General features: G+C 41.5%; 1 protein-coding gene across 18 annotated transcripts in view; it reads right to left on the bottom strand.

Moving 5' to 3' along the window:
• The window catches only part of MACF1 (microtubule actin crosslinking factor 1), a 341,865-nt gene that overhangs the window by 194,753 nt on the left and 126,582 nt on the right, over positions 1–20,530 (bottom strand). For 11 of the 18 annotated variants that reach the window (XM_040469724.1, XM_040469741.1, XM_040469742.1 and 8 more), the window contains 2 exons: positions 16,152–16,213; positions 3,359–3,448 (listed from right to left, as the gene is read on the bottom strand). In XM_040469724.1, the coding sequence (XP_040325658.1) occupies positions 3,359–3,448; positions 16,152–16,213 (152 nt within the window). Of the gene's footprint in view, positions 1–746; positions 843–3,358; positions 3,449–16,151; positions 16,214–20,530 lie in introns of all 18 variants that reach the window. The other 7 variants (XM_040469723.1, XM_040469739.1, XM_040469740.1 and 4 more) reach the window with 1 other exon arrangement.

Below are 20,530 nucleotides of genomic sequence, written 5' to 3'. Positions count from 1 at the left end.
TGAAGAGTCTAAGGCAATGGGAAGGGAGATTCTAAAGAGGTGAAAAATGACTTTAAGAGGACAGGAAACAGGGATATTGCTTAATCCCTGTTTCTGGAGAAAGATTACGGGCTATAATTTAGGGCCCACAAACAGGAAATGCCCTTCTCACACACTCTTATCTTTATTCCTTGGTACTTCCCACCAAAAATAAATACCCTAAGAACATGCAAGTTAAAATCTCTGTCCTCTAGAGATATTATTGACCAAAGCAGCGTATCTCCATGCAGTGAGTGGTTTGCAAACTACAGGCTGTTTTGAAAACAAATGACATGGTGTGTGGTGAGAACCTGGAGGCTACAGAGGGTGGAGAGAGAGAGTTAGTCTCAAGTGTGGAGCCGTGAGCAATTAACTGTCATGCCTTCAACTAAACTTTCCACAGTTCTGCAATCCAGACTCAGACAACACAGCAAGGCCACCAAGAAAGCTACTGGTCTCCAGGTCACAAAGGCACTTGACACCTCCAAACACCATTATTCTTTCTGTGCCAACCACTCTCAGATAAGCAAAACAACCCCCACTCCAGGATCATCTAACAGTGGCAAGAGGCACAATTAGTTTTAACCACTTTCTTTGGGACCGAAAATTCCCAGGTGCAGAGGGAAGAAGGCGATTGGTAACTGAGGTACTTGGAGACCTCGAGAACCTCAGACTCTCTGATGGCCCTGCGGTGCTGGCTGGGATCCTGGCATCCCAGGAGGACCTACTACATCATCCTCATCTTCCTCCTCCTGCTCTTCGCTGTTTGTATGGCGCCAGGAGGGCATGCTCACGAGACGGAGGGTCTTCAGCCCTGCTGGCTCCTTTGGCCACCAACCAAGGCAAAAACATGACATAGTGACAGGAAATTCACAACACAAAAATGAGAAGGAAATGAATGCAACATTTTTTTTAAAAAGTGAAAATAAATATGAAAATACCCTCCCACAACCCAAAACATGCAAAACCGTATCAAGACCAGATCACATGGTTATATCGAACACTTAGTCTGAAACACATCTTCAATTCTCCATGGCTGCCCATTCTCTCTTTTTGTGAATCAACTAAAGGAGAAGGAGATTCTGAGAATAATCATGAAAGAGGTATCTGGATAGTTCTCAGTGAAAAGATGATATGCTATGAATATCTCCATAAACAACTTGCATGTTTTCAAAGGTTAGGCAAAGAAATTAGATTGGAGTGTTTTCAGACGGTTTTATAAGCAACGTCACCAAAAAAGAATCACTTTCAATATAAAATCCCTACAAGTTCATCAAATATCCCAGCCAAATTGCCCAAAATGTAACTTTGTGAGTTAAAGTCCAGCAATGTGAAAGTGACATTACGATTACTTATGAGATTTATAAATGAGGGCCAGATAAGAAGTGGAATTCGCCAGCAGTGGCTGTGCTAATAAAAGCATCTGTCAATTTAAGTCCATTAAAAATTATAAAAGTAGGGGCACCTGGGTGGCTCGGTCAGTTTAAGCATCTGACTCTTGATTTTGGCTCAGGTCATGATCTCACAGTCATGAGATCGAGCCCCACATTGAGTACCCCCACAGTGGAAGCAGAGCCTCCTTAGGGTTCTCTCTCCCTCGCTCCCTCTGCCCCTGCTCCACTCAGGCTCTCTCAGGGGGAAAAATCAGAAAAGTAATTCTACCGTAAGACAAAAAAGATGCGAAACCAAAACAAAGGACCCATGGGAAGCCAAGCCCCAATCCTTGAAGAAGGTGAATAATACTTAAGGAGCAAAATCTAATGTGCTAAATTCCCTTCTTCAAAAACAGCAAATGCTGACTGAGAATTCACCAAAGGCAATGAATGCTTGAGTTACTTCAGTTCATGTTTTCCCCCAGAGATGTTTCCAGTATTTACCCCTGGACTTTTCTAAATGAAAACTATGTTGGGACACCTGGGTGTCTCAGTCAATCAAGCGTCTGACTCTTGATTTCGGCTTAGGTCATGATCTCATGGTTCATGAGACAGAGCCCCACGTCAGGCTCTGTGCTGACAGCATGGAACCTGCTTGGGATTCCCTCTCTCTGTCCACCCCACCCCCCTCAAAACAAAGAACCCACAAGTGGGGTTATTTTGATAAGCCAAGAAGCTCAGGCAGATTTGTCTTTAGATACACAGGTGTTTCCCACAAGCAATGCTTACTTAACACATTTGGGAGTAGGCAGGCATATTTAATTATCCAAGGAATTCAAATGTACTGCATCCAGGACTGTGTTCAGATAGCAACTTCAGTACTTCTCCAAACCTCTGAGATTCAGTGAATCAAAGAAGGAAGAAAGTGAGGTGAACTGGAAACAATAACTCTATACCTAGGATTTTTTTTTAAGTTTATTAATTTACTTTGAGAGAGAAAGAGAGAGGGAGAGCACGTGTGGGCAGGGGAGGGGCAGAGAGAAGGAGAGGGGGAGGGGGAGGGGGAGGGGGAGAGAGAGAGAGAGACAGAGAGAGAATCCCATGCTGGTTCCCTGCTGTCAGCACAGAGCCCAACTCGGGGTTTGAACTCATGAACCGTGAGATCATGACATGAGTCAAAATCAAGAGTTGGACACTTAATCGACTGAGTCACCCAGGCACCCTTAAATACCAGGGCTTTTAATATAAACTTCATATCCTTAGCTGAATACAGAAAATAAAACAATTCACAACAGATGGGAAAATAGGAGCACCTATATAGACTAGAAAGAAAACTCTAGAAAGAAAAATATACCTTACTAAAAAGAATCTTTATTTTTTTTAAGTTTGTTTATTTATTTATTTATTTATTTATTTATTTAGAGAGAGAGAGAGAGAGAGAAAGAGAGTGCACGCCTAAGAGCAGGGGAGGGACAGAGAGAGAATTCCAAGCAGGTTCCACACTGTCAGCGCAAAGCCCAATGCGGGGCTCAAACTCAGGAACTTCGAGATCATGACCTGAGCCGAAATCAAGAGTTGGACACTTAACTGACTGAGCCACCCAGGCATCCCACTAAAAAAAATCTTTAAATGTGAATCTATTGTTCCTGAAATAGTGTACCAACAAATAGATAAAGAACAAATAAGGAGAAAAAAAATGCATATGAAAGGAATAAAACCGATACCTGATTCCATCAAGAAATGAGAATATGACACATCAATTCACATTAAGATGAAACTACATCATTTTAAAACTGTAAGTATGACTTAGAAGCAAAGTCCACCAATAATGTCTTCTACTTCTTTCTCCCAAGTAACAGAGAGCAGGCAGTGGCGGCCACTGTCCTGGCATTCAACACGATGGACTGGTATGTCATTAACAGGGCCATGTTTGCAAGGTCACTCATGAGAAGAAGAGAGAAGCTCACCAGTTTGATGCCTGAGAGGACCTCCAGCAGAGAGATTAGGTTGTGGCCATCCCGCAGATCTTCATAAAGATCATTGATGTGCTTGCGGACCTGTGCATGAGAATGAAACAGATTTTTATTTGGTCTCAAAATCTCTTATTATCTACACAAGAGTTTTTGATTCTAGGTAAACACAGATTAAAGAATTTGAAATATGAAACAATAATAAAATTCAGGAATTTTCAGTTTTGGAGTACAATACATATGAAATGTAACACTTACCAGAAATGTATGTGTGTTTTTAAAATAGAAGCCAGATCCACTACATACTCTAGCCAACTCTAAACAATATTCAAGAAAGACTGGACAAGGAGATGGAGAGTCACCATCCTGAAACCTCTCAGGAATTATTATGGACCAAAATGTGATACAATGACCAATGCAGATGGAGGAGTCCAGTCAGAATCAGAAAAGCCTTCTAGAGTGCAAAGGAAACAAAAATGCTAGGTACCCAGTGTTTGACAGGATGTACCTATATTTTAACTCCTCTCTTACCAAATATTTCTAATAGTGAATTTGAGGGTTATTTTCCTTGTGAAAAAAATAATTCCAATTTTAGAACTGAAACTATGGGAAAAAAGATCTCACTTTAGAAAAATATGTGGTCCATGTCAAACACCATGGTGAATGCTGTACACATTATCTCATCTCTCTCTCACATTGATAAGGCAGGTGTTATTCCTATTTTACACGTGAGGAAATGAGGCACAGAGTGTTAAATAACTTGCCCAAGATCACAAGTGGGAAAACTGGCCTCAGGTTGGTCTTTCTGAATTTAGTCTTTGCCATTAACTACTATGCTTTATAATCAGCCACAATCTTATTTTATATTTATTTAAACCAAACAACAGCCCTGTGAAGTTTATTCTTGTATCCACGAAGGGCCTGAGGAAGCTGAGACCTTGAGAAGTTAAAGTCACATAGCTGCAGGAAGCAGAAATAGGTTTTCTGGTTTGTTACAAGTCCAGTGACAACTCCATGGGGTGGGTGACACAACACAGAATCAGAAGACTAGTAGTGGCAAGCATAAGGAAGATTAATTTTCAATATAAATAATTGTCTAGACAACAATAAAAAGGGCTACTTTCAGAAGTCGTGGGTTTCTAGTCACTGAATTCTTCAAGCAGAGACTGGGATACTGGATTTCCACATCTGAGTGGAAAACTGTACTATAGTCATTTCCAATTGTAATATTCTAGCATTCCAAACAGAATGGGAGTCCGAAAAGATAAAGGCTATGGAGTGCCTGGATGGTTCAGTTGGTAGAGGATGTGACTCTTGATCTGAGGGTTATGAGTTCAAGCCCCAAGTTGAGTGCAGAGATTACTTAATAAAAAAAAAAAAAAAGATAAAGGCTGGAAATATCTGGGGAGACTTCCTGGAAGAGAAAGAACTGGAAGGATTAGAAAATGTTTTGATAGAAAGACAGAAGATGAAAAACCACAGAAGACAAGGTACAGAGGTGAAAACATGCAAGATGCGTGTTTGTACCTGTGTGAGTAAAGGAGTAGGAAGGTGATGGGTAGATTACCCAGTTGGAGAAAATGGTTCATGATGAATTGGGTAATAGCTTTCAAACTTCAAAGGAACATTTCTTTAATTTTTGTGTTATTCACAATGTGAATACAGGTATAACACACTTTTTGGTTTAATCTGCAATATTAACATTTTCTCCACCACTTTAAGTCTAAACAAAATAACACATCTAGCTCAGACTTGTAGCATTTGTTGATTTCCATCATGTAAATACTCCCACCATGACCAATTTCCAGCCACTAATATACTATCACTAAAAGTGATGTCAGGAAGAAATGTACAAGAGCACACCATTATATACTTTTCCATCAGAGATACAGCATACATAATTAACTTCAAGAGCATAGAAAATATTAACATGTAGTAAAATAATTATGAGATGATGTGTTTTGAGTATTTATTACCATTATTTTAAATATAACTTATTTCATTGTAAGCTTATATAATTTAATATTTCATAATGGCTGTGCTTATCAACCAACTCACAGAATTAGTATTCAGTTCTCATGAGCCCATGTAAGCTAGCTCCAGCACACCAGTGGCTCCAAAATTTCAAGACCTCTCCATCAAGTGGGTCCAAGGTTTCAAGCTTGCGCAACCATGGTGCACCATGGTTGCATAAGCAGGTCATGAGGGTTGGAAAGAATGGATTTGGTAAGTTCAATTTTAAATATACTGAATTTATTTTATTTAAAGTTTATTTATTTATTTGAGGGGGAGGGTGTGGGGAGGAGCAGAAAGAGACAGAGAAAGACAATCCCAATCAGGCTCCAAGCTGCCACCACAGAGCCTGACGTGGGGCTCGATCTCACAAACTGTGAGACAGTGACCTGTGCTGAAATCAAGAGTTAGACACTTAACTGACTGGGAGCCACCCAGGAGCCCCTTAAATATGTTGAATTTAAAAGAGTAGAAAAGGAGCTACAAACGGTAATGTTCTGGAAGCAGCTGAAAATACCAGAATTCAATTTGGGTCAGCTGAGAACTTAAGTTTAGAAGTCATATGCAGAGAGGTGCTAGCTAAAGACATGGGAAATGTTGGCCTTTCTGGGTTAGGGGCAAGAAAGAAGACAGAGTGCTAAGGACTGAGCCTGCGGGAATAGCCAAAATTAGAAGGCAGGAGATGGAAAAGTAATCAACAAAGGACAGGGTGGAAAAAGGCAGTGAAAGAAGTAGGCAAAAAAACAAGAAAGGGTGATCGAGGAAGGGGTGGATTATTGCTAGTATCAAATGCTCCAGGACAAGGATAAGGACCAAGAAAGTGTTTTTTAGTTTTCTTACAAATAACAGTGTTTTTTGTGAGAATCGTTTTCTAGAGAGTGGTAGAATAGAAATCAGATCATAAATGAATGGTGGGTTAAAAAAAATAAATAAAAAAGTGAGGGGTGCCTGGGTGACTCAGGTCATGATCTCAAGGTCATGGGGTGGAGCTCCGTATTGGGCTTTGCACTGAGCATGGAGCCTCCTTGGAATTCTCTCTCTCTCTCTCTCTCTCTCTCTCTCTCTCTCTCTCTCTCCCTCTGCTCCTCTCCCCCACTCGCTTGCTCTCTCTCTCCCTCTCAAATAAAAAAAAAAATAGGGGCGCCTGGGTGGCGCAGTCGGTTAAGCGTCCGACTTCAGCTCAGGTCACGATCTTGCGGTCCGTGAGTTCGAGCCCCGCGTCGGGCTCTGGGCTGATGGCTCAGAGCCTGGAGCCTGCTTCCGATTCTGTGTCTCCTTCTCTCTCTGCCCCTCCCCCCTTCATGCTCTGTCTCTCTCTGTCTCAAAAATAAATAAACGTTAAAAAAAATTTTTTTAATTCAAATAAAAAAAATAAAAAGAATTAAAAGTTCAAAATGAATAAATAAATAAAGTGGGAAAATATGAAGTACTTGATGTTAAGGGTTAAAAAGAGAAATGACAATGAGGGACTTATTTTTGATAGGTAAGACCTGAGCATAAGGTATTAAAATCAAGAATGGGCACTGAATAATTATTTAAATGAATAATAATAGGAATGAGGACCAAGTGAGATCATATTATCAAAAGGACACTAAATACCACGAGCACTAAAAAGAAAAAGGTGGTATTTTGAAATACAAAGTTAATTTCACATCAAGGCCTCAATATCTCCTTCTAAAAATGCCAGTTACGGGGCGCCTGGGTGGCGCAGTCGGTTAAGCGTCCGACTTCAGCCAGGTCACGATCTCGCGGTCTGGGAGTTCGAGCCCCGCGTTGGGCTCTGTGCTGACGGCTCAGAGCCTGGAGCCTGTTTCCGATTCTGTGTCTCCCTCTCTCTCTGCCCCTCCCCCGTTCATGCTCTGTCTCTCTCTGTCCCAAAAATAAATAAACGTTGAAAAAAAATTAAAAAAAAAAATAAATAAATAAATAAATAAAAAATAAATAAAAATGCCAGTTATGTTTCACACCTGCAAATAGCAAAATTCAACCACCTTACAAAAAACTTAGGTGAAATGAGTTTATTTTGTCTCTCAGTCTTTGGTTATAATGACTAACTATGAAAAACTATAAAAGATAGATATAGACAGAGATAATGGGGGAAGGGAGGGGAGCATTTTTTTCCTGAGAATTTTCAATAACAGAAACAATAGTGTTTCTGAAGCATATTGGGCACAGCTCTGCCTACAGATGGATAAAGTACTAGCTAACACTAGTGCTTCTTTGTTAGAAAATTTTCAGATACAGAGATGGGATTTGGAGGGTTCAATCCACATCCCAAGATCACACAGCTAGTAAACGGTCAGGCCAATAAAATCCAGGTCTCCAATTCTGCCCCATTCCAAAGTCTTTATCTCTTCTGCACATATCAAGTTGCCTCTAAAGTTTTCCATAAATCTCTTAAGAAAAAGTCCAATAGCAGGGCACCTGGTGGCTCAGGTGGTTAAGCGACCAACTCTTTCTTTTTTTTTTTTTTATTTTTTATTTTAAAATTTTCTTTTTTTGGAACGTTTACTTATTTTTGGGACAGAGAGAGACAGAGCATGAACGGGGGAGGGGCAGAGAGAGAGGGAGACACAGAATCGGAAACAGGCTCCAGGCTCTGAGCCATCAGCCCAGAGCCTGACGCGGGGCTCGAACTCATGGACTGCGAGATCCTGACCTGGCTGAAGTCGGACGCTTAACCGACTGCGCCACCCAGGCGCCCCACGACCAACTCTTTCTTGATTTCAGCTCAGGTCATGATCTCACAGTTAAGAGACTGAGCCCCAGGGGCTTCTGGGTGGCTCAGGCGGTTGAGCGGCCAACTTCGGCTCAGGTCACGATCTCCCAGTCCGTGAGTTCGAGCCCCGCGTCGGGCTCTGTGCTGACCGCTCAGAGCCTGGAGCCGGCTTCCGATTCTGTGTCTCCCTCTCTCTCTGCCCCTTCCCCATTCATGCTCTGTCTCTCTCTGTCTCAAAAATAAATAAACGTTAAAAAAAAAAAAAATTTAAAAAAAAAAATTAAAAAAAAAAAAAAAGAGACTGAGCCCCAAATCAGGCTCTGCACTAAGTGTGGAGCCTGCTTGGGATTCTTTCTCTGCCCATCCCCCACTCTCTCCCTCTTCCTCTCAAAATAAATAAACTTTAAAAAAAAAGATAAAAGAAAAAGTCCAATAGCCAAAAAAAAAAAAAAAAAAAGCTAACAATGCTGTATGATATATATGAAAGTTGTTAAAAATAAATCCTAAGAATTGTCATTACAAGGAAAAATTTTTCTTTTTTTGCTTTCTCTTTTTATTGTATTCATATGACATTGTGGATGCTAACTAAACTTACTGCTAATCATTTCATAATATAGGTAACTCAAACCATTGTGCTATACACATTACACTCATACAGTGATGTATGTCAACTCTGTCTCAATAAGACTGGAAAAGGAAAAGGAAAAGGAAAAGGAAAAGGAAAAGGAAAAGGAAAAAGAAAAGGAAAAGGAAAAGGAAAAGGAAAAGGAAAAGTCCAGTGGACCAAGCATCAGATGTTTTAGAGGCAGTCAAAGCCAAGACTGATCAGGAATCATCAATATGTATCTTTTTCTCCATCTAATACTCATGCTATTCTGTCAACAAAAAGATGAGTGAATAACTTCAGCTACTCAGGTTTTTGCCTGTTTGCATTCCCTGTGAAAATCACTGTCAACATTAGCGAATGTCTCCAAAGAATATATACAAATGGCTAACAAACTGATGAAAAGATACTCAAAATCATTAGCCATAAGGAAAATGTAAATCAAAACTACAGTAAGATATCAGTCCACACCCAAGAGGATGATTATAATAAAAAAGATGGATTATAACTGTTGATGAGGATATAGAGAAACGGACCCTCACACATTGCTGGTGGGAATATAAAATGGTGCAGTCGCTTTGGTAAACAGTCTGACAGTTCCTCAAAAAGCTAAACACAAGTTACCATATGACCCAGTGATTCTACTCCCAGGTGAATATCCAAGAGAACTGAAAATATCTGTCCAGGAAAAAAAAAAAAAATGAATGCATGTTCACAGCATTCATTGTTCATAACAGCCAGTGGAAATAATCCAAATGTCTATCAATTGATAAATTGGTAAACAAAATGTTGCACATCCATACAGTGGAGTATTATCTGGCAATTAAATACTGATACATGCTATAATGTGGATGAACTCTGAAAACATTATGCTAAGTGAAAGAAGCCAGTTACAAAAAGCAAAGGACCACATATTGTATGATTCCATTTATAAAAGATATCTAGAATAGGCAAATCTAAAGAGTCAGAAAGTAGATTAGTGGTTGTCTGGGGCTGGGGGATGGTACAGAGGGACTGGGGTGATGACTGAAGAGTACAGGGTTTCTTTTGGGGATGATGAAAGGGTTCTAGAATGGATTGTGGTGATTGTTGCACAACTCTGAATATGCTGTAAGTCACTGAATTGTATACTTTAAACATGGGTAAATTGTAGGCTACGTGAATTAAATCTCAAAATAGCTATTTTTAAAAATTAAGGAATGACTATGTTTTGAGGGATCAAGTCCACCGAGGCCAGTCCTCCTCAATTCCTGTGCATCAATAAGCTAAGGAAAGCTCTGCTCTCCCAGTTCTTTACAGATTAACTTGAAGTTATGGGTGTTATGGGTCAGTCAGTAGAGCATGAGATGCATGATCTTGGTTCAGGGTCATGATTTCAAGCCCCGTGTTGGGTGTAGAGCCCATTAAAAAAAAAAAAAAAAAGAAGATTAATTTGAAGTTACAGAAAAAGAAACAGCTTCCCCAAATTTCTGAGTAGCTTTAGCAAAGGGAACAAACTGCACTTGGGTACTTGGAATCAGAATCTGGCCCAAAGGGATTTTAACACTCCCAGCTGGCAGATGAGAAAAGTGTTGCCTGGTCAAGCTAGGTACCCTGTATAAGATCACTGATATGGGAAGTGTCCATCACTGTCTCCCAACTCCAAGTTCAGTGCTCTTTCCCTTCACAAGGCTTCCATGATGCTTGAAGGGTAGAAAGGACATATTAAGAGGACCTCTTCCTTTCCCAAAGAGAACCAAGGATTGTCATGTGGTATTCTTTGACACCTGCAGAAACCCTGATCAAAAAAACCTTTCCTCTAAGACTTAAAAGAAACACAAGCAGCTCAATTTCCTTGACCCAAACTATGTTGAAGAATGATAAACAGGTCAGAGAAGAAAGTTTTAAAGAGAAGAATGTTATTTATTCTCATCTACACTTATAAAAGGTACAGGGTATGTAAAAGTGAACCTAGTAACTTTTTTTAAAATGTTTTTATTTTCTTTTTGAGAGAGACAGTGAGACACAGAGTGAGCGGGGGAGGGCCAGAGAGAGCGAGACACAGAATCCAAAGCAGGCTCCAGGCTCTGAGCAAGCTGTCAGCACAGAGCCCAACACGGAGCTTGAACCCATGAACCGTGAGATCATGACCTGAACCAAAGTCAGATGCTCAACCGACTGAGCCACCCAGGCGCCCCTGAATTCATAGATTTCTTTCTTTTTTTTTTTTTTTTTTAACATTTATTCCATTTTGAGAGACAGTGAGAGACACAGCACAAGTAGGGGAGGGGCAGAGAGCAAGGGAGACAGAATTTGAAGTAGGCTCTGGGCTCTGAGCTCTCAGCACAGAGCCTGATGTGGGGCTCGAACACACGAACCGGGAGCTTGTGACCTGAGCTGAAGTTGGATGCTTAACCAACCGAGCCACCCAGGTGCCCCTGAACTCGGATTTCTAAACTGTAAGGGGAATTCCATATTGATTCCATGGCCAAATTTATCCTTGAGGAAAAGCCTAAAAGCTAATGCTAAAAAACAGATTATAATTGTCCCAGACTTTTTACCTGTGAAAGACCTGCGCTCATTTAAAACTTTGGATATTTGGGGGTGCCTGGCTGGCTTGGCCAGTAGAGCATGCAACTCTTCATCTCGAGGTCATGAGTTCGAGCCCTACGTTGGGTGAGGCGTCTACTTGAAAAAAAATTTTTTTTTAAATAACAAAACTCTAGATTTTTCCTTTTGATGGTTCTAGTATATGCTCAGAACTCTTGGGTTTGTAGGCTTGCATTCTAAATTAGGTTACTTATATATTAAGATGCTAACAGCCTTAGCAAATCTCTTTTAAGATTGGACCAACAGTGTTCTCAACTAAGAAAGAAGAATTAATTTGCTTATTCCACAACAAACTGTTTCCCACAGAGATAGCTGGGGATCCAAGGGATCCTAGGTCAACTAAATCCAGAACTTAGGAGGCTTGGTTGCTTTGATCTTATATCCATCTACTTGCCAATGGCCACGTTAATCTGGGTGTACTTGGGGAGCACAGCAAGGGATGCCTGAACTACAAAAAGCAAATCTCGATCTGTAATTCTCAGACCAAAGTTCAAAGGATGCCAGCATGGAGCAGTGATTCTGATTAGCAGTGACTCCCTCTGAAATATCCCTAGATGAGAAATGCCCTTGGCTGGGTGTCTGAGAAGAGATGAAAAATAGCCGGGGACTGAAGTAAAGTTCTGGCCAGCTTCCAATTTCTAACAATGCTCCACTGTATTCATCTGGTTTCTCCCTCCCTGGGCCTCCTGTCATCACACAGCACTGAGGCAGAGGTCCAACCAGCAACAGCAGCGAGCCAGTGCATTTGTATTCAAAGTACAAAGTTTAAGGGACAAGCCTGAGTCAGGATAAATTCAGTTCTTCTGATTGTTAGAGATGAGGCATGAAAAAATAAATTGGGGGCATATTTAGTAGAAAGAACAAGTAATTTTCATCATGAGACTTGTGAGTGATCCCTAGCTCCATCCTTCCACCAGCTGTATGATCTTGGGAAAGTCACTTTATCATTCTGACTCTCACTTTCCTTAGTTGTGAGCATCAAGAGGATTAAAAACCTTTACTTCCGGGGTGCCTGGGTGGCGCAGTCGGTTAAGCGTCCGACTTCAGCCAGGTCACGATCTCACGGTCCGGGAGTTCGAGCCCCGCGTCAGGCTCTGGGCTGATGGCTTGGAGCCTGGAGCCTGTTTCCGATTCTGTGTCTCCCTCTCTCTCTGCCCCTCCCCCATTCATGCTCTGTCTCTCTCTGTCCCAAAAATAAATAAAAAACGTTGAAAAAAATTAAAAAAAAAAACAAAAAAACCTTTACTTCCTTCAGTTATTATAAGAATCAAGCCAGATAAGAATGTGCTTTATAAGCTATAAAGCACTATTAGAATATTATTTACTCAGGGCAACAAATACTGGGTACTTCTCACATCTGTGGTGCAGTACATAGTAGACAAAGTAGTACAATACAAACCCTAGCCCTCAGTGAGTGCACTGACGGAGGAGACCAATGAGTGAGCACACGAGGCATCACTTCAAAGTGGTGTGGAACAGAGAGTGGCAATTAATTTAGTCTAAGGACTGGAGGTCAGATTCTCAGGAAGGGGATATTGGAGCTGGGCCTTAAAGGGTAAGTGGGTGATGGCCAGGCAGAGGACACTGGGATGTGCATTCCCGGGAGAGAGAAATGAATAAGCAAAGAGGTGTGAAAGCACACAGTGTTTAGGGAGCACTGAGTTGTGTCATGTGACCAAGCACAGGCCACACAGGCGAGAATGCCTGCAAATGAAGCTGGGCAGCTTGGAACCAGCTTGGGAAGGGTTCTGCATCATGATAGAGTTCTGTGTCACCAAACTGAGGGCAAATGGTACACACTGAAGGAATTAGAGGGGAATAGCAATTTTCTCTCCATGTGTCTCTTCCTTTCTTCTTTCTTCTGACACTAACAAAATAAGACATAAGATCTGCCTTCAAGTTACAATCAAACAGAAAATATGGAATGTATATAAATACTGTAACAGAAGTATGTAAGGAATACAGTGAGGGCACAAAGAAAATGGTAGTCAATTCCATATGGGAGATTCCGGAAAATATTTATTGAGGAGGTGTTAAATTGGTATTATGCAAGTAAAACAGAGCTGGAGAAGGCTCCACGCAGAGAAAGCAGCATGAGCAAAGATACAGAGTCATAAAATAGCATGGCACATGGTTCAGCAAGAGCCTGAGGTAGGAGGGAAATTCAACACTCTGAGGCTGGAAACGTAGGCAGAAGCCGGGGCCATTACTGATGTTAACAGCACAAGTTCTAGACTTTAGGCTGCCTGAATTCTAAAATTTCAGTTCTGTCTCTTTCTAGTGGTGTGACCTTGAACAAGTTAACCTCCCTAAACCTCATTCTCCTCATTGATAAAATGGGAAAATTATAGAGTCTACAGCAATCGTCAGTGAGGATTAAATGAGATAATGCATGTAAGGGACTTAGTACAGAATGTCCGCTTTACAGGAAGCACTCAGTAAACTATTTTCCTTAACATTGTTACTACAGAAAACAATATTGGGAACTATTACAGTGGTCAAGGCAAGCTGAAGAGGCCCTAGACTAGAACAGAAGTCATGGAGATAGAGAGGAAAAGTCAGATGCAAGCATTTTCTGAGTTGGAAGTGAGTGACTGGAGCTGGTGACAAGGGGATGATTGGCAGGCTGAAAATAGTACGATTCTAGGTTCCTAATTTGGACAGCTAGGTACGTGAGTGAAAATATTTAGCAATTTGGGATGTGCTGAATATAAGATATGTCTGAGTGACATCCAGATGAACGTGTCTAGTACACGGTCTTTGGCTTAGGAAAGAATACAGGAAATGGCTCTATTATTATGTCCTTTTTTTTGAGAGAGAGAGAGTGCGTGTGCACACATAAGTGGCAGAGAAAGAATGCTGAGCAGGCTCTGCACTATTAACATAGAGCCACACGTGGGGCTTAATCTCAGAGAGAACCAAGAGATCATGACTTGAGCTGAAATCAAGAGTCAGACGCTTAACAGACTGAGCCACCCAGGTGCCCCTCATTATGTCCTTATCCATACTTTATAGTTTGAAAACTGCCCTCAACTGCAATTCCCATTAAACAAGTGGCCCTAAGGAGGTATGTTTAATTTATGTAACCATCTCCCTAGCTACAGATAACTGAGCTATAGATGGACACCTGACCCATGGAGGAAAAAAAAACCCCAGCCGATCAGATTTTCTATTGTCTTCAGAATCCTGCAGCCACAAGGGTTTATATCACCATTTGAGAGACAACCACCACAGCTTACACACAAGCGATGGGAGAAATGCAGAGACACAGGAGGCATACAGAAAGAAATAAAAGTGAAAGAACACAAGGCCTCATAAAAAGAGACTAGCTGCCTGATAATGTTTAGTTTTTCGTAAAGCCTAGCTGCCTCCAGACACCAGATTCTATGAGATCACCTTGTATTCTTTTTCTTCCTGTGCTTTCTTGCATTCCGCGCCACCAGTGATCCCTGTGACTAACACAAGAGACTGCCAAAGACGAGTACAGAGAACAAAACTAGAAAATGGGTAAGGTTAGGACCCTAGGGACCAGCAACATGGAGAAGTCAGAAAGAAAGGCCAGAGAAGCATGAAAAAGGCATTCATAGAGGAAAGAGGTAATTCAGGAAAAAGCAGTGTAGGAGAAACCAACATAAAAGAGGGTTTTAAGAAATAATAAATTAATCAACAGTATCAGATGCTGTAGAGAAATCAAATAAGAGAAAGACAAAACCAGGCTACTGGATACAGCAATTAAGAGGTCACTGGTGACCTTTCCCGAGCAGTAATCAATATAACTCAAAATTTTCTGAATTATTTGAGTAATTATTATACAATATTCAAAACTTTTGTTTTCAAATATTGACTGCCATATTAGTCACACTGCTTAGCCTGAGGTGTGTGTGTGTTTTTTTTAATGTTTTTATTTATTTTGAGAGCGAGAGTGTGAGCAGGGGAGGGACAGAGAGAAGCGGTGACAGAGGATCTGAAGCGGGCTCTACAATGACAGCAGCAAGCCCGATGTGGGGCTCGAACTCACAAACTATGAGATCATGACCTGAGCTGAAGTCAGACACTCAACCAAGTGAGCCATCCAGGCGCTCCCTGAGGTGGGCTTTTAACAGGCCTCTGCTTGGGGTGCCTGGGTGGCTCAGTCGGTTAATCGTCCAACTTCAGCTCAGGTCACAATCTCGCGGTCCGTGAGTTCGAGCCCCGCGTTGGGCTCTGGGCTGATGGCTCAGAGCCTGGAGCCTGCTTCCAATTCTGTGTCTCCCTCTCTCTCTGCCCCTCCCCCGTTCATGCTCTCTGTCTCAAAAATAAACGTTAAAAAAAAAAAAATTATAACAGGCCTCTGCCTAGGTTTCTCCTCTATTTAAAAATAATGATAAAATCTGTCCCTACCCACCAACCCCCCCCACCAGCAATTCTGGAAGTACTCTGCATCTTAAACTGCATGGTGGTTATAATGTATATACACATGTAAAAATTGCTTAAACTAAACATTTACGATTTGTACACTTAGAGAATAAAAGCCCCTCTTCCCCATCCTTACACAGTGGTCAAATCTAGAAAAAAATAAAGAAGGGAGTTTAGAAGATAATTTATAAAGCTAGGAACAAAGTGTTCTTTGAATCTAGGAATCACCCCCCCCGGCAACCTCAACCCTCAACCTTCTGAGGTAATGGCATTTATTACTGTCGTCTCCAAGAAACCGATCAGTACAAGTTTCCACACTGTTATGACTATGTTAGTTATTTTTAAAAAGTCACATGTGTATCTACATTGAGCACATGACAAGCAATCTGAACTATCCAAGAGACAAGACTGATAAATCCAGCTGAAGAGCAGCCAGAGGTGCCAGTGCAACATCTGTGAAGGAGTCCTACCTTCATCAGGTGCTTATTGACCCATTTGGTGAATGTCTTCTTCTGAACACGGTCCCGTTCATCTGTAAAGGAAACACAGAGAAGGCACTGGCTTAGTGCTGCCCAGACAAGTTCCCATACCCCGGCTTCATCCACACCCCAGCTTCTCCGTGGACTGTGAAGATAGTTTCCATAGACCCATGAGAAGTGTCTTGTTGTTGGGAAGATTTGGCCTCTCTGGACTTCCTCCCCTGTCCCGACCATGTTGCTGCTTTACAGATGAGACAGAGTCCCATATGCCTCAGAAACCATATTGTGGCGAAGTCTCTTTAACATCATAATCCTCTGGGGAGTGAGTGATTCTCTGCTTCCCCAAAAACAACCTCCATAAAGCCAAAGCTGTGAACACCACCTGCAGAAGAGGTGGAGTGGCCTTGGCATTTGGGACCCTTGTATTAGCAGTGGTTACATCTCCCTCTCTGCAAACTGATCTGCCTGACCAATGCTCTGCCCCCACCCTCTCCTGTCCAACTTTCCTCACCAGCCTTTACCAATCAGGCAAAGTCAGAAAGCTGCTCAGTTTACCCACACTGCACATCTCCCCCACCCCTGCCTTCTCCTAAGTCTTACAGAGCCACTTCTTTGTAGGCAAATTCTCCTTCATTCTCCATTTTGTGCACCTCTTTAACAAATACATGACTGCCAATACTTGGCAATCACTGTTCCAGAGGCCTGGTCCTGCAGAGAACTCCCTTTCTACCACACCCGCCAATTCCCCAGGGTGCTTCCACCCCACTGATCCATCAGCCTTGCTCTTTTTCTTCTATTTGAAGCCTATGCCATCCCCACACTACCTTATTCAAATCATCCTTGCTGTCATGGACCACTCCCTGCCACCTGTCCCCCTCCACATGGTAAATCTACCTTAACCTCCACAACAACTTAGTTCACACTGATTATCTTCACAGGCACCCTGTGGCATCCTCAAATTACTTGATCTCCTGTGCATATCCAGCCATCACGCTGCCATTCCTGGGCCTCATTTCTGCTCCAAACATACCTACTTAACAGTCATCTTTATCAACCTTCTGTACCTCTAATCATTCCTAACCTTCATCACTCCGTTCCCTTTAAGAGCATCCAAGATTATTCCAGTCTATGCTAGACAACACAGTTAAGCAATTCAAAGCTGCCATCATTAATACCCCAGGAACTGTCATCTGCCTAACCTTCTACCACTACATTCACCGTGACAATCTGCAAACCTGAATTACCACATTGCTCAACTCTTCCATTTTTTGCTCCAAGTCAGTCAGCATTCCAGAGGAGAAAGTGGCAGAATTATAGAACTCTGGTTCACCAGCAATCCACACAAACATCAGTGAGGTTTTCCCTCCCCACTGCCTGGTTCTTCCTTTCTAATTGACTACCTAGTAAGGGTCACATAGGCACCATTCCAAATAATGCCAACACTCTCTCTCTACTTCTAGGTGAATGTACTACCTGCTCACATTTCTAAGTTTATAGCCATTCGGTAAGGCTACCTCATCCCGGTCTCTGGTCTGAACTTCACATCCTTCTTTTCAGCTTTGAATCCTTTCCTGCCTTGCAAGAACACTGATCTCTTCCTACTATATACCACAGAACTTAGGAGTTAGAATTAGTTATCTAGTGTCATTCCCTGCTGAAACATGATTCCCTTCAACAACAAAGAATCATCTATTCGGGGTTGAAAGTATGCCCAGATCCTGCATACTTCTGTAATATTCCTGATATTTAAGATTTAATAGAGAATTTACTACCTCCTAAGGCAATACATATTGATTTAATAGTTCTATAAAATGTCATCATTTGCTTCACTATAAACTCTACCTATTGGCTCTCATTTGAAACTTAGAATTTTTTTTAACTTTTTTTTTTTTTTTTTTGAGACAGAGCATGAACGGGGGAGGGGCAGAGAGAGAGGGAGACACAGAATCGGAAGCAGGCTCCAGACTCTGAGCCATCAGCCCAGAGCCCGACGTGGGGCTCGAACTCACAGACCGCGAGATCGTGACCTGAGCTGAAGTTGGACGCCTAACCGACTGAGCCACCCAGGCGCCCCTAGAATTTTTTTTTTTAAGTGTAGGCTTTCACTTAATAGAGTCCTGTAAGTATTCAAAGCCAAGATCTTTATTAGATTTGACCACTGTAATTCCAATGTATTTTGATCTTTTTAGATGCTGATTCAGTTATCTAACATCTTCATTATCCTTTCCAAACCTGTGTCATCTGCAGACTGAATCAGAATCCACTTATAACTCAAAAAGTTAAAAACAGAACTATCCTACAACCCAGCAATTGCACTACCAGGGATTTACACAAAGGATACAAAAATACTGATTGGAAGGGGCACATCACCCCAATGTTTATGGCAGCATTATCAACAATAGCCAAATTATGGAAAGAGCCTGAGTGTCCATTGAATTATGAATGCATAGAGATGTGGCGCGCGCGCGCACGCGCGCACACACACACACACACACACACACACGATGGAATATTACTGAGCCATCAAAAAGAATGAAATTTTGCCATTTGCAATGATGTGGGTGGAGCTAGAGTGTATTATGCTAAATGAAATAAGTCAGTCAGAGAAAGACAAATACCATACGATTTCAATCATATGTGGAATTTAAGAAACAAAACAGAAGAACATAGGGGAAGAGGAAAAAAGGGAGAGAGACAGAAAGAGAGGCAAATCATGAGACTCTCAACTATAGAGAACAAACAGGGTTGCTGGAGAGAAGTGGGTGGGGGGTGAGCTAAATAGGTGATGGGTATTAAGGAGGGCACTTGTTGGGATGAGCACTAGGTGTTATATGTAAGTGATGAATCACTAAATTCTACTCCTGAAACCAATATTACACTATATGTTAACTAACTAGAATTTAAATAAAAACTTGAAACAAAAACAAACACAAAAGAATCCACTTACAACTGTAGTCTCATCTAAATCACTGACACTTTGCTCATACTATTTTCTCTTCATGACATGCTAATCTCTCCCTCTCTACCTCTCCAAATGCTATTTATTCCTTAAAATTTAGTTTATTCATTTACTCATTTCTTCTTTGAATATATCTTTATTAAGGACCTAGCTCCCTAGAAGAGCCTGTGTTTGACTCTGACAATAGATACCAAAGTCACAGTCCCTATTCTTTAAAAGAGATGACAGGGCGTCTGGCTGCCTCAGTTGGTGGAGGCAACTCCTAATCTCAGGGTCCTGAGTTCAAGCCCCACAATGGGCACGGAACCTACAGAGAAGAGAAGAGAAGAGAAGAGAAGAGAAGAGAAGAGAAGAGAAGAGAAGAGAAGAGAAGAGAAGAGAAGAGAAGAGAAGAGAAGGGAAAAGAAAGAAAAAGTCTAGCAGAAAAGAGAAATAACTTCAGTACAGTTTGATACATGCTATAACAGAGCTAAGCACAGAGTGCTCAAGAACACAAGAGAAATGGTTAAGCTACCTGAACAGGAGAGGGAAACATGAGCAGTTAGTGAAAGTTTCCAGATGAATGACTCTACCTAAACCTTAAAAGATGAGTAGAAGTTAGCCAGGAATTAAAAGGAAGGGACAAAGCTACTACACGAAGTTTCACGTAATGCAAATTCACGGAGACAACTGGGAGCTTATGTTCAGAGAAGAGCACAGAATCAAGGATGGTTGAAAGACAGGATGTATATTAGGTAGTGGAGAGATTTAAAACTAGATAGGATGGCATGGGTCAAATCATGACCGTTCTTGCAACCAAAGGAGTTCAAACTTTACCACTAAGAAATTGGTAGAGATAGGTAAGAGGAAGCTTTGAAAGATTTTAAATAGGAGATGACATGATCAGATGTATGCTTGAGAAAACTACTCTGGCAGCCTTTCTTGACAACTCCAGGCTCAACAGTCTCTTTGTCCTACACATTTTTATGGTTCTTACTATGCTAATCACTCAGTCAGCACTTATATATAGAGTCCTGGCTTTTAATATGCTTACTCTCACATCACCCATGAGATCATTAACTCCTTAAGGAAGGAGACCATGCTTTACTTTTTGTATCTCCCAAAGCTGCTAACAGCTAAAGCTCTGCAGGATGTGACCTAAAACAAAAACTTTCTTGACTGGCCAATATATGACTAGAAGACTGGCTAACAAAACACACAGAATGAAATCACAGCCAAGTTACCTACAAGAAAACAGTCCAACAGGTAAAAAAGCCAACAGCACAGTAAGTGTCACCTGTGTGCTGAAACATGCAGCCATGATGAGAAAACAAAAAGCCAACTGAAAGTTCTGCCCCACCCCCTACATTTTCACCACTACCAAACCCATTCTGCTTCACTACACTTAATACCTTCTTAACCAAGAGTGGCC

This window comes from Herpailurus yagouaroundi, unplaced genomic scaffold (genome assembly GCF_014898765.1).
Source record: "Herpailurus yagouaroundi ecotype Mexico unplaced genomic scaffold, PumYag 77, whole genome shotgun sequence".
Classification (NCBI taxonomy): domain Eukaryota; kingdom Metazoa; phylum Chordata; class Mammalia; order Carnivora; family Felidae; genus Herpailurus; species Herpailurus yagouaroundi.
Note: the sequence above shows the minus strand (reverse complement) of the source record. Positions and strands in the feature narration are given on the sequence as shown.